The sequence below is a fragment of the Nematostella vectensis genome, chromosome 13, assembly GCF_932526225.1.
Source record: "Nematostella vectensis chromosome 13, jaNemVect1.1, whole genome shotgun sequence".
NCBI classification, from domain to species: Eukaryota; Metazoa; Cnidaria; class Anthozoa; order Actiniaria; family Edwardsiidae; genus Nematostella; species Nematostella vectensis.
In genome coordinates this window covers 12,697,158-12,710,942 of record NC_064046.1, presented here as the reverse complement: position 1 = coordinate 12,710,942, position 13,785 = coordinate 12,697,158, and the positions used below count along the sequence as shown (strand labels likewise).

General features: G+C 40.0%; 4 protein-coding genes across 4 annotated transcripts in view; 2 read left to right on the top strand and 2 right to left on the bottom strand.

Moving 5' to 3' along the window:
• Window positions 1-13,343, bottom strand: part of LOC116603342 (5-oxoprolinase) — a 47,578-nt gene extending 34,235 nt beyond the window's left edge. The window contains exons 1-11 of the mRNA XM_048720696.1: window positions 12,982-13,343; window positions 10,860-11,051; window positions 10,365-10,490; window positions 9,783-9,833; window positions 9,654-9,709; window positions 8,617-8,732; window positions 8,002-8,081; window positions 7,505-7,557; window positions 6,931-6,976; window positions 6,076-6,145; window positions 5,336-5,424 (exon numbers count right to left, since the gene is read on the bottom strand). Of these exons, the coding sequence (XP_048576653.1) occupies window positions 5,336-5,424; window positions 6,076-6,145; window positions 6,931-6,976; window positions 7,505-7,557; window positions 8,002-8,081; window positions 8,617-8,732; window positions 9,654-9,709; window positions 9,783-9,833; window positions 10,365-10,490; window positions 10,860-11,051; window positions 12,982-13,170 (1,068 nt within the window). The 5' untranslated portion in view covers window positions 13,171-13,343. The remainder of the gene's footprint in view (window positions 1-5,335; window positions 5,425-6,075; window positions 6,146-6,930; window positions 6,977-7,504; window positions 7,558-8,001; window positions 8,082-8,616; window positions 8,733-9,653; window positions 9,710-9,782; window positions 9,834-10,364; window positions 10,491-10,859; window positions 11,052-12,981) is intronic.
• LOC116603288 (histone H2A-like) lies at window positions 707-1,494 on the bottom strand. The gene has a single exon (XM_032364289.2). The coding sequence runs from the start codon at window positions 1,362-1,364 to the stop codon at window positions 954-956; it is 411 nt and encodes a 136-aa protein (XP_032220180.2). The 5' UTR covers window positions 1,365-1,494; the 3' UTR covers window positions 707-953.
• LOC116603289 (histone H3) lies at window positions 2,145-3,138 on the top strand. The gene has a single exon (XM_032364290.2). The coding sequence runs from the start codon at window positions 2,172-2,174 to the stop codon at window positions 2,580-2,582; it is 411 nt and encodes a 136-aa protein (XP_032220181.1). The 5' UTR covers window positions 2,145-2,171; the 3' UTR covers window positions 2,583-3,138.
• On the top strand, window positions 3,801-6,242 carry LOC116603287 (histone H1-delta). Its single transcript, XM_032364288.2, has one exon. The coding sequence runs from the start codon at window positions 4,323-4,325 to the stop codon at window positions 4,845-4,847; it is 525 nt and encodes a 174-aa protein (XP_032220179.2). The 5' UTR covers window positions 3,801-4,322; the 3' UTR covers window positions 4,848-6,242.
• Window positions 13,344-13,785: the final 442 nt, after the last annotated feature.

The following is a 13,785-nucleotide window of genomic DNA, read 5'->3' as shown; positions in this document are numbered from 1 at the left end:
AAAGTGATCTGTTTTTTTTACGAAAATAGGAAAATCGCGAAAACAAAGTGTCGCGAAATAACGCCATCTCAAAATTTTCGCAAAAATTAAATGTAATAAGGTAGTGATTATTTAGGGAAACCAGTCCCATACACCTATTCCAAGAGTAAAAGGCGAATGTAAATAATGTATTAATTACAAGCAATTCAAAAAATTCAGGTCGATACTAGCGATAATAATGTCCTGTATTACCCGCGCAACCAAAGCACGAGCCTATGTTCCTTCTCAACTCTCACGGGCATTACGGTAGAGTTGGGGAGTAGCATGGTTCACGCTGTCGGTTGGTTCATCGCGCGTAATGTGTCATATCTATGGGCCGTTTGTGAGGTATTTAGGTATCAAAGGTAACAGCTGCCAAGTTCACAAGTTCCTCAGGTGTAATGTGGAGCTGTTCAAGTTCTTGAGATGCAGGTGTGTGCTCACGGTCTACAGAAAGGAGATGAGGGGGTTCTGTTCGAGAATTCAAGCAGAAGGACGTGTGTGGAGGAAGCAGTGCAATGCTCAGTGGTGGGTGAGGCTTAAAGATGTCAAATTGATGTTCGTACAAGCAATTCAAAAAATTCAGGTTAATCTATAACGAACAGAAATGGGATGCTGACACAAAATAAGGTTACGTAAGTTCGAACCAATAATTATAAAATTAATAAAAGGCCAGCAAAAATTTCAATGTGATTTGGGATTGTAGTTTAGTAGGGAAAAGCATTCGACCAAGAACAACATATCTACAGTGACAAAGCTTTGTAGCAATGGTGTAGTGATCGACGATTGAGTTGGTGTAAGTTATAAAACTTCGAAATAGAAATGGCGGTCAATTTGCGCGCCAAAATTTTATGAGTATTTGATGCCGGGCAATTGACTCTTTTCAAATGTGGGTGGCTCCTAAAAGAGCCGTTGTGAGGATCTAAGCGAGTCGCTTAGAATTCTTGAGATTGAGAGCCCTTCTTTCCAGGTGCTGCCTTCTTCTCGGTCTTCTTGGGAAGAAGCACGGCCTGGATGTTGGGCAGCACACCACCCTGAGCGATGGTGACACCGTTGAGCAGCCTGTTCAACTCCTCGTCGTTCCTGACGGCCAACTGCAAGTGACGGGGGATGATCCTGGTCTTCTTGTTGTCGCGGGCAGCGTTGCCGGCCAACTCGAGGATCTCAGCGCTCAGGTACTCGAGCACGGCGGCCATGTAGACCGGTGCGCCAGCACCAACACGCTCGGCGTAGTTGCCTTTGCGCAGATGACGGTGGATACGACCGACGGGGAACTGAAGCCCGGCACGGGATGAACGAGTCTTGGACTTGGTGCCCTTAGCTTTGCCTTTGCCACGACCAGACATTTTGTGAAATAGTGATTCGAATAACGTTCAACTTTGCGATCAAATCTTCTTTGAAATTGGCGGGCGCTGACGAAATCGCTTGCTTTATACGTCTACCACAGACCACAACGGATCGAAATACACCAATGAGAAGCGAGTAATTCGAACTCGGGGTTATGTTTATTTGACCCTCAAAAGATTTGGTTGATAATAAAGAAGTTTCCGATGAGGTAAGAACAGTTTTAAACCAATCAAATCACTAACATTTGGATCCGCCAGACTATATCACATCAACATGAATAAACATTTGCTTTGAATGTTTTATCTGACAGTTCGTTGGAAACCAACAAACCAAAGATATCTCCCGCTATAAGTACTTCATTTACATTTAGTAATGACCCTTCCTCAATATATTTTACTCAATATATTCAAAATTTGAGAAAAGCAGAGTTATTAGAATGCATCGCTGCCGATGATCGCGCTATTTATGACATTTTTAGAAACGAAATAAGATATCTATACACACATTTTCTATAAGCATATTTGTGTGTGTGGCTTTCAACAGTTTAGCTCTTAAACTAATTGAATCAATATACTCCAAAAAGTAAAGTTCGTGTCTAAGTAAACGCGCGAGTCTCAAAGTAGCGAGCTTGAAAGTTTGCCGGATCGAAATCGAACCAATCGTCTCACAGTGTTCGAGCAGCTAACCAATCAAAAGCCTTTATTAGTGACCAATCAAAAGCAAGCGCGCCTAGTATAAAATTCAAAAAACAAGGTCACAAGTTCACTTATTCGACAATCTTTACTTTCTGAGTAAGACAATTTGTAATGGCTCGTACCAAGCAAACCGCCCGTAAATCTACCGGAGGAAAGGCTCCCCGTAAGCAGCTCGCCACCAAGGCAGCACGTAAAAGTGCTCCCGCCACCGGTGGAGTGAAGAAGCCTCATCGTTACAGGCCCGGTACCGTCGCTCTCCGAGAGATCCGTCGCTACCAGAAGTCGACTGAGCTTCTGATCCGCAAGCTGCCCTTCCAGCGTCTGGTCCGTGAGATCGCTCAGGACTTCAAGACCGACCTGCGCTTTCAGAGCTCCGCCGTGATGGCTCTTCAGGAGGCTAGCGAGGCTTATCTCGTTGGTCTGTTTGAGGACACCAACTTGTGCGCCATCCACGCCAAGCGAGTCACCATCATGCCCAAGGACATCCAGCTTGCCCGCCGCATCCGTGGCGAGAGAGCGTAAACAGTTCCTCGCAAGAACACAATAAAACGGCTCCTTTAGGAGCCACCACATGCAATAAAGTCAAACCTACATCATCTTTTTCGCAATTACATATGACAGAAGTTTTTGTGTTGAACATCTCCATGTTGTTGTTTTGCGCGGGAAAACAGACACAACAGCACCTCCAATTCGGCTTAAAACTTCGATTTCTATCATTCTACAACCTTGAAGAAAAAAATGGCGACACCAGATAAACAAAATGACTTGGCGAACTTCCCGCAAACATTTTATTTATGTAGGCGATTTAAGCTAACGGCGCGCTAAAATGAACGCTGTCGCAAATTCAAATCAAAGGCGATAGAAATCACGAGGTAAAGGAAAAGAGAACCCTACGGTTACTTCAATCAACTTTCTATTTATATAAAACGAATGAAGGAATCTTTATTTCTTAGCGTGACCTATTTAAAAGAATGAAGGAATATTATTTCATCGCGTGACCTATGAAGCGGCCTGAAAATACTTACATAGAAACTCTGATAAACAAATAAAACATGTTTCTCGTTTGCTCATTACCAAACTTTGTTTTTTTTTTTTTATTCAATGAAAGAATACAACACGAACTAGCTACTCCTCTATAATAAATCTAAAGTCAAGGCCGAACTGCTGCTCGAGGCGAAAGTTAGAAACGCAAAATAACTCACTTTTGGGTTTGCGTTACTCCCCGTATTCTACACAATATGATATCTATGTATTTCTAGCTCCTGTAGCTATGTTCATCAAAACGAGATAATATGAATTAAAACTGAGTGTAGTTCAGGGCTTAAATAGTCGGTTAAGAACCAATCTAACAGGGCCCCCTAACAGATCGAGATAGACATTGGAATATGAACCCTTTCAACAACATTACAAGCCCATTTTATAAAGCACGAAACATTTCTACTAAAAAGTATATATGTAAACATAATCTCTAGGTCCATTTGCTAGACTCTGTGATCAATATATACGGTAGATTGGCCGAGTGAGTATACAGTATTATAATATGGCGCGCAAATCTTATCAGTAAACATGCGAAGGGCGAATTTTGTTTATCCCTAAAAAAATATACAAAAAAGCCCTACATAATCAAAAATTGTAATTACGGTAAAAAAAATTACCTGATAATACATTAATTCTAATTTTGATCTAGTTAGCCTATTACTGAAGAAGAAAACCGTTAGTTAATTGATAATACACATAAGGCACCAATGTAGAGGGTACTGAATGTTGTGCTTGTGAAAAACATAGGACGTTCCTGCAGACATTGAAAAAAACAAACTTACAACCACCGATGGTAAATAATGATTCAGACACGTATATACTTTCTATTCTAGCCATGTTTAGTTTAAGAATTGCACTCGATAAAAGGTTATTTTATGAAAATCACAGAAAGACGCAAAATACATCTTTGATCCGAGCTAGAAAATTAGTTCTCACTCCCAACTAGATTGAGCAATATTTTATTAAACTTACAGAAATGAATCTATATTTATGTCTCTCAAAATTTATTGGGATTTTTTAGGAAATACCCGATTCGCTGAGCGATAATTTGAGGTAACATTTTAGCAACAAACACATTTTGCTCAGCAGCCATTAAAATGCAGAATACTGTTCCCGCAGAGGTCCGACAGCGAGTGACTAAAACGCGGAGGCGCTTCTAAATTATTCAATCTCGTTCTAGACTCGAATCGTATCAGTCATCCTAAATAAAACGCAACCATTAACATGTCTAACGATACGAAAGTTAAGAAGGCACCGGCCAAGCCAGCCGAGCACCCAAAGTACGCCGACATGATCAAGACAGCTATCGGTGCACTGAAGGAACGCAACGGATCTTCCCGCCAGGCCATCGTGAAATACATCAAGGCCAACTACAAGGTTCAAGATAACGCCGATGTCCACGTCAAACTTGCACTCAAGCGCATGAGCTTGGCAGGGAGTTTGATTCATACAAAGGGTGTAGGCGCTTCAGGCTCATTCAAACTTAATAAGACTGTCGCTGAGAAAAAGCCAAAGAAACCCGCCGCCAAAAAGCCCGCAGCAAAGCCCAAGAAGGCCAAAACTCCCAAAAAGAAGCCGGCAGCGAAGAAGGCACCAAAGTCTCCCAAGAAAGCAGCAAAGAAACCCGCTGCCAAAAAGCCTGCTGCCAAGAAAGCTGCAAAACCCAAGCCTTCAAAGAAGCCAGCCGCCAAGAAACCTGCGAAGAAAGCCGCCGCCAAGAAGCCCGCTAAAAAGGCCGCCAAGAAGTAAAGTGTTGCCTACGCTTTACAACAAAACCAAACGGCTCTTGTACGAGCCACCCAAATTTGCAAAAGTCGTGCCTCCTGCCGCTCATTAGGTCAAAATTATGCGAGATTTCTTACAATAAATTGATATATACATTGCATTTTCAAACACATCCCTGCCACTGGTTCTTTTTGAACTACGAAGCAACGCATCAAAATTGTCGTTTAATATTTTCTCAGGAGTGTAAGCCATCAAACAGTCAAATTGCAAGGAACCTTTCTGCACCGAAATCCCTTGGTTATCAGATCTCCCCGGCCAACACTACTTTTCCACAGTAATATCGAATATTTTGGGTGGGTCTTTTGTGGCTATCAACAAAATGATGGCTTTCAGAAATCTGGGTTGAGAGTGTTAAATTATGCCAAATTGTTGATGTTAAAACTCCCATATTTTTTTGTTATAAAATATTATTTCACAGGGAATCTACAAGTGGATTAATATATTCCAGTTACCTGCGGTGCTTGGATGGTGATCCCAGCAGTCGTGGTTTCAAACACGTGTTCATAATGACCAGCAAATCTGGATACATCAGTCGATGTTCCTGTGGATTACAAACCCTCAAATCCAGAAGTCGAAAGCTCAACCAATACGTTACTTGCAGCTTCCAATAATTTGTGAAATCTCGGGAAAAAAATTCAGCAGCCAAATGGACTTCTTTGTCATTTAACATTCTTAAAACATGGCAAGCATTGGAATGGCTTCCAACAGTGCCACCTCTCTGCAAGGTGAACTAGGCTTTGCAAGATTGCTGGATGAATATACAATTGATAAAACTGCAACTTTAATTGAAATGAAACAGCTTTACTAATTAGCTCCTTTTCCTTATAAACACATATCTTTCATTCATATCAATAGCAATCTGCTTGTCAATTATCTCAGAACTTTTTATTATTTGTATTTATCTCATTTATCTCTCTTTAATTATTTCAGAATATTAATATATATTATTTAAAATAATAATCAGTGCTGTAGCAGGCCTAGAAAAATTACTGGGGCACAATACATGAACATTAAGAAAATATTGGGGGCCCAGCCACACCCCTACTGGTTATTTCCTTATATTTTTTAAAATATTGGGGGGAACGTGCCCCCAGAGCCCAACCCCCTGTTACGGCCCTGATAATATAATTAATATGGTTTTTTTGTATATTTATACAATTTTTACACTAAATGCATTATTAATTAAACATACCACCCATGTCAAAGCCAATGACAGGTCTCCCCTGTGCTGCCCTCTGGTATGTCGTCATTGCATACCCAACCTGAATAATGTAGAGTGCATTGTCTAACACAGTGAGAACAAATAGACGGTAGAAAATATTCTGATATTCTGGCATAAATACACAAATGCAATATTGATGATGGGTCTCTAAAGCCCTGTGTAAACTGTGCCAGTACTTGCCAGCATTGCTGGCGAAATCTTGCTCGACTTACCACAAGACAAAGGAAATGTCATGAAGTCCATTTCCAGTTTCCTTTGTCCTATAGTCAGTCAAGCGAAAATTCGCCTGCAAAGCTGGCAGGTGTTGATGCACTGGGCTAAAGTATTTATGGTTGCTTAGCTTTCTATCACTGATGGTATTTAGAAGGAAAACTAAACATCTGCCAAAAACGTCAAAAATAGATGTGGATGAGGCTTGTCTCACCAGACAAAATTCTCATGCAGACGCATTGCTAAGGGTGAGCACTTCAGACGTGTACTCTACAAGCATGTTACTGGGGATTTCCTGGGATGGCAATGCACCTTGGTATTGTCAGAACCATGGCAGGCCACTTAAGTTTGGGGGGACACAATACAGAAAAATTAAGAAAATATTGGGGGGGGGGCACACCCACGTCCCTACTGGTCATTTCCTTGTAATGTTCTAAATCATTGGGGGGCACATGCCCCCAGTGCCCCAACCCTGCTACGGCCCTGATTTTATGGAAAAATTATAGTATTTGAAGATCCTTCAATAGGAAATGACCCACTTTTTGGTGGCCAAGGGGGGTGCATACACACTATGTGCACTCCTCCCCTGTGTATGCTCCTGTCTTTCATACTCACCACACCCCCCGCAGGGCCTGAGAGAATTGCCTTCGAGCCATGGAATCTGGAAAATAACATGGAGTGAGCTCCAATGACACACAGTCCAATGATGGAAAGAGAGATGTGTTTGTAAAAAAAAACCTTTTTGTGTGGCAAAAAGCCACATCTGCCAAAAACAAGCCACACAAAAAGTCAATCAAATATCACAAGAGGAACCTCCATTTATCGTAACAGGGGTTTCCCTAGAAGAAAAGTTGAAGAATCATGATTGGTTGCCCACAGTGACCTCTTTAAAAAAAAGAGAAGAGCTTGTTTCACATGCATCATATTGGGTTGCTTCTCTGTGGAGTCCTGGGTGGTTGTGTCCTCTCCCCACACACAATTAGCCTGGCCACACCCCACACCTTATTATCTGGTGGTAAAATACCTAGTTTCCCCATTTCCCCATATAAGCTGGCCATCCCCCTCACTGTATTCTGGATAACAAAACTCCAAGTTTTTGGGTAACAGATGGTCTCCTTCCCTCACAAAACATGGCACACCCCTCGCTCTATCCCCATTGACAGAATGGTAACAGTTTTGGGCTAGTTACTTGTTGACTGGTGTGAGTCCGCCATCAGATTGCATGAACAGCACATTGAGATTCTAGAAACAATTGACAATGTTAAGCGATGATTATTTCATCAACATTTCATGTAACAAGCACTGTGAAATTGTGCATACTGTACAAGAAAAGGGGGGTTTGTTTTATGCACAGTAGAGAGGTTACCAGTAATGGTAGTGTCATTAGGGTACAAAACTAGCTTTTTTAGCGAGCTTTTTAATATTCTGCAAACTTTGAAAATTTCCAACATCTTATTTCTCCTCTAGCTTCCATTATTCAAAATACATGAAGCGAATACATTGGCCAAGCACTGAAACAAAAATAGTTTTCAAACGCGCCACCTCTCCAGGAAGGGCTGACCAATCAAAAATCATCAAATGTAACAACATTAGTTTGTATGACGGAAACCAGAAAGGGGCTTAGCAGCTGGAAATTATTGACAAAAGTCCCCAAAATATTGAAAGTCGCAATAAAGTGTTTGTCACCTTCAGTCCCCCTTTGAACCCCTTGGCAAATCCAGAAACATAACGGGCGATGCACGGGGTCAGATAACCATCAGCACATGCTACAAAAACAGATAACATTCCGATGTTTTTATTGAGTTTACAAATATTATTCATGAAATTTAATGTTTTGTGATCCATGAAGCTATTCCTGATCTGGCGTAGATCCACAGTTCCATGAAGAGGTAGTCCATTTTAGAGGGGGCATGAATAATCAAAATTTGCAGCAAAAGGCATATTAGTGGAATTAAGTCCTCATACTTTGCTGTGGATATTGATAATTTAGTAATTAATATGACTCTAGACTGAGTGTGGAGTACGTGCACATGGGTTCGGGTAGTCACGCATAGCATTAGAGACTTCGGTCATTGCTTGCTGTGTTAGCTCAGGCATAAGTCACAATAGGCTCATGTTCAAGCTAAACCATTACTGAACCTGATTGCAGGACAGCGCTTTCATATTTTATTTCTTTCCAAGGGGATCTGCCTTGGATCTGCCATGGACCCATCACTGTTGAACTAGACCCCTTATGCATCCCCCTGGTTTCTGAGAGGTTTAGATTGATATATAAGGGTATGCAAATACTCCCCTACAAACCTGTGTATCCCCTTGGTACAACTCTAGCCATGGGCATGACATCAGAAGAGAGGGAAACTTGCTCAAAACCCATCTCCAGAGCAAGCTTGCCAACCTCCCGCTCATGCGTGTTGTATCTAGTGAATAAAATAACTAGTTTAAACTTGCCAAACAGGGCAGACAACAAAATAAGCATCTAAAAGTTGACAACCATACATAACATTAAATCGTAATAGAGCAACTTAAAAAACATATATATTGTTATCCAGGGTCCAGTTGCACAAAGCTTGGATAAGTCTTATCCACCGGTTAAATCTTTACCCAGCGGATAAAACTTATCCAAGTGACGTGATTCGATTGCACAAAGCTTGAATAAAAGTTATCCAGAGGTTAAATTATCCAGATGACAGAGGTTGGATTAAATCTTCTCCACGGAATAAGTGTGAAGAAAAAACAAAAAGGCATCTTGCTTTCTAATTTATTGTCAGAATTTAGAGAACAAATTTTACAGTTGGTAAATTTGCAATTAACTACAAACTTACATGCAGCCCTTCCAGGACTGGAATCAAACTGTATTGTCCATTCTGTCTAGAAAATGTGACTCCCAAAGACAGGAAGAAGCTAAACACTATCCCCATTTGATCATTTCGTAATTTACATGCACTTTGCCTTGATAAACTGTTTGTTTTTTGGCACTTTTTGAAGCTCTGGAAAAACAGCGCACGCTTTGCATATTTACCAGGGTAGCAGGAAGCCATTTAGTGGTAAATGATTGCTATTCAGCAAACACTTATCCAGCATTCTATCCACGCTTTGTGCTCACTATTTTATCCGCCAGATAACTATCTGCTGGATAGGGATTTTATTGGATGGGTAGTGCCTATCCAACAGATAACTGTGTACCCGGCCCCAGGTCCTGTGCAAATACATGCTATTTTTCTGCACTTGAATATGCAAAATATTATAAAATAAATTTTATAAAAAAGAAGGAATGGGGGAAGCTTTCAATCACCACCATCAGCAAGAAAAAAAATAAGCTTCCATTTGATAGTACTTACATGTAAGAATGCATCAGAGCAACTGCAAGACTTTTGATGCCTTTATCAAGGACGGCCTGAAGACAAGTATACCAGGTCAATATTATGTTTACATGTAATACAGGTATACTGATCAAGCCAGAATCTCACCTGAAGATCTTTTTTCAGTTGTTCCTTATCCACTGCTTGCCATAATTCAAGCTGAGAAAAAAGGAAAATAACATTGTCTCTTAGCCATTCAAGTGGAAGTACTCCTGAACATCAAAAGGGTGGAACCTTTGGGCCCCCAAAAAAATATTTATTCAGAATATTGTAAAACAAGAATATTAACCATGTATAATTTTATGGTCAGGGGACTGGAAATTAATATTATATTAAGAATATTATTGTTACATTAATTATCTTTATAGCTCGTGGTATCCCTGTGCACCTTTCATCGGTTATTCATTTAGAGACATAATGAAGTAGGAACCTCCGATTGAAAGATTTGTGTGTATATCCTTTTCAAAAATAGAATACACCAAAAACTGGTATTCGTGTTGAATACCAGTTTTTGGTGTTTTGTTTTTATTCTTCTGGTTCATGATTACAACCATTTGGGCTTTTTGCATTATTTTTTTAAAAAAAGAATAGCCTCCTCTTAGTTAGACACCAAATTGATTGGGGAATGGTTGTACAAGCCTAAAGTAGATGTGTGACTACAGTAGATTATATATTTTTGTAATTAATCACCTGTTCTCCAGTGTTGCCCTGCACAATTGGAAACTTAGAGTTCATCTGACAGTCTTCTTGAACAAGGACTACTCTCTCATTCACCTCCACAACATCTTCATACAATACATCGTGGCATGCCACTTCCTGAAATCATATACATAACAAATTCCTAGAATCAAGCAATTAAAAAAAAAAAATTTTGAAACAATAAGAGAACATTACAACTATAATAGTTACCAAAGACTGCATTCAAAGAAGTGATATCAAAAAATAAAATATAGGCAATAATAAAGGGTTTATTTAATGATACACATCAAATAAATAAACTGGGGTCTTGTTCGATTGAAATTATGTGTAGATGAAACAGTAGAGTGCAATAAAACCTACGGCCAGGGGGGCCTGTACTCCCAACCCTGTTTTATTCTTAAACTATTTAGGAAATGACCAGAATGACCCCCCCAGGTGTCTATTATGGTGTTGGGGTTTAAAATGAAAGAGATAATATTCTTATACCAGATCAAAGATTTTAGGTCTTGTTTGATTGCCGATGTGTAAAAGGTCCCGGAAGCCCCTAGTGACTGCCAGGGCCATCTTCTCTCCTTTGCGCTCAAGAAGTGCGTTAGTGGCAACAGTTGTACCCATACGAATCCAGTCTATGTGTTCCGGATCCATAGGTTCTCCCGGAGCAATTTTCTGACCAGTTTCCTGAAATGAAAAGTGTAATTTTTGCATGCAAACATGCTCTGGTTAGATGTTCAGAGTGTATGATTTGTGGAATATAAAATTCCTGGAATATAATCCCCTTCAGAAACTTCCTACTCGACTGGAGGGTCCACTCCAAAATAAAAGAAAATCGCAAAACACTGCAAGCTACGAGGAAATATCTAAGAGCTATTGGGCCACTTAATGGCAATTCAACCCCTCCTCTCCAGCTCAAAATCCTTGCTATGTACTTGTACAATACAATCAATGTCCTAGCCAATAAAGCACAGCTCACGAATCTCCCTGTTTGGCTGGTAGCATTCTGGTATTGAGTATCAAATCCAATATTGGTTTGAATTCGGATTTGGTTTGCGGACTTTCCACCCTTTCTTCACTTTTTCTCTAGATTCTCTGGTTTTCCTTCTTCCACAAAATCAAGCAATCATGATTGTTAGCTGTGTTATGCAGTCTGACTATGTCTGATCTCAGCTACCACCACCTTATCCTATGCCTTTGAAACAACTATATGCAGGTGCGTACCTAGGATTGGCTGAGGAGGGTGCGCAGTCATAGGTATCATATGGAAAAAGCATAGTATTTGAAGATTCCTTAATAAGAAATGACCCACTTTTTGGCCGACAAGGGGGTGCATGTGCACCCCCCTGGGTACACGCCTGTTTAAAATTAACCACCTTGATCTAGAATTATTGTTGCAAGGAGAGTGACAGCTTTGCAAAAATCATATTTTGAATAATCTCTTTTTATATAGTCTCTCTAATATTTTTTACTTTGATGTGAGTAATTTGGTACACCATGGTACATGTATTTTTTTTCCAATAATTTGCATCTCCTCTGTAAAATACCCATTAAAATTCTTTAAGGGAGCCGTCATTTATTACTTGGGGGCTGGCAAATATGTAGTGTGGGCTATGTTTTTTGGGCGCTGGTTTAGGGGGGGTAACATTTTGGGGGTGCGGAATTTATGTCTGGTTTTAATACTAATATCTGGTTTTAATACTTCTAATGTCTGGTTTTAATACTAAGCAAGAGAGTCATTGTTCAAAGGTAAATTTTACTGAGTTCACAATGTTTCCTTCTATTGTATATGTAGTCTCCTCAAATAAGAGAAAGTGAAGGTTCAAACTTAAATTAATTAGGACTAAATTGCCATGCTAGCTGATCTATTATTTTAATAAAGCTGATATTCAGTTACACTCAGTATATCATGTCTCTGTGGTTTTTAAGACATATAATTATCTAATATAAAAAAAAGGTGGTGGTGGTGGCAGTGTGCAAATCTTTTGGGCCTCCAGATTTTAGAACTTGTACTTGGGAGGGGGGGGCAAACTTTTTGAGCCCAGGGTTTTGCAATACTGACCCCCCCCCCCCCCCCCCCACATAGTAATTGATGACCGCTCCCTGAGGGTAAATATTTTTGGGCTTCGTAAATACTGAGACTGCATAATGTTTGTCAAGGTTCTGCTGTCATACTGTTCTTGTCAATCATACCATGACAAGGGGCTGTCTTAAAAAAATGCTTATTGGTTCCCAATGAACAGGAGGTTAGAAAGTTTTAACACTTTAATAATTAAAAAATAATAATACTTTATATTAATAATCTCCACCTTTCTTAGTTCAAGAGATATTTTTTTCAAGCGCTTCTTTTGTTAGAAATATGCATATTTAATCAATACACCTTTCGTTGTTAAAAATTCATCATTCGGAGCATGGTACCTGTTCTAGAAATTCTGAAATTTGCAAATAAGTAAATAAAAATTGCATTCATTATAAATATTTTGAAACATAGTTTTGAAAATAAATTTGTTTAGCTGCTTCGGCTGTGGTCACTTTTTTACTAGTCTTTAATTGCTTCATTTATATAAACAACAAAAGGCTAACAGCGCTCTATAATTTTACCTCTAGAACAACTAACCTCTTGCAGAATTCGTCTAATTGCTTCCCTCGGCGCGTTCCCATCTGGGTAACCCGGATCTTCTGAGAGAAGTTTCATGACTCGGACTTTACCGCCAGGGCACTCTGCGTACACGTCTGTAAAAGTTCCACCCCTGTCGATAGCAAAACGAAACCCTCTCTTCGTCCCGTCTCTTTCGCTGTCCGCCATCTTGACCTCTGAATTCACCGCTGGTCGGAAGTTCGAGGGCCTTCAGGATCTCTTGCTTCTTTGATAAAACTGTGTAACCCGTTTGTAACCCGTTTTTTACAAGGTCCCTTGGGTTTTATAACTATGGATTGTTGCGTGATAGAAGTGACTTTAGTGTGACTCCACGGGGTCCTAGTCATGCGGTATCCCTGTGCTGTAATTAGTGGTCACATGAGGGTCAGGCGACATGACGGAAAAAAACAGGAAAACGCGCAATTCCAGATAGAGAGAGTAGACACAACTTCTTCAGTGGCTATAGGTTCCTTCAAGAGACCATGATAGTCTCTTGGTTCCTTGTATTACGGAGAGATTTTTAAAACACAAATAATGTGAGGCCGAGGCCGAGGCCGAGACCAGATTTTGGCTTTTTAAGATAATTTTTTTCTTGATCATCATTGCCCTGTGTATCAGCTTAGGGACGAAAAGCTCAAATTTCAATGACACTTTACAAAAAGTCGCATCAATTTAAAAAAATTCGCACTTGATATTTTGTTTGCTTTAAGTTACTTAGTACTCAGAGAAATTCTCCGCCTTATTCGATGTGTAATGGGCTTATTTGAAGCGTCACGTCATGTT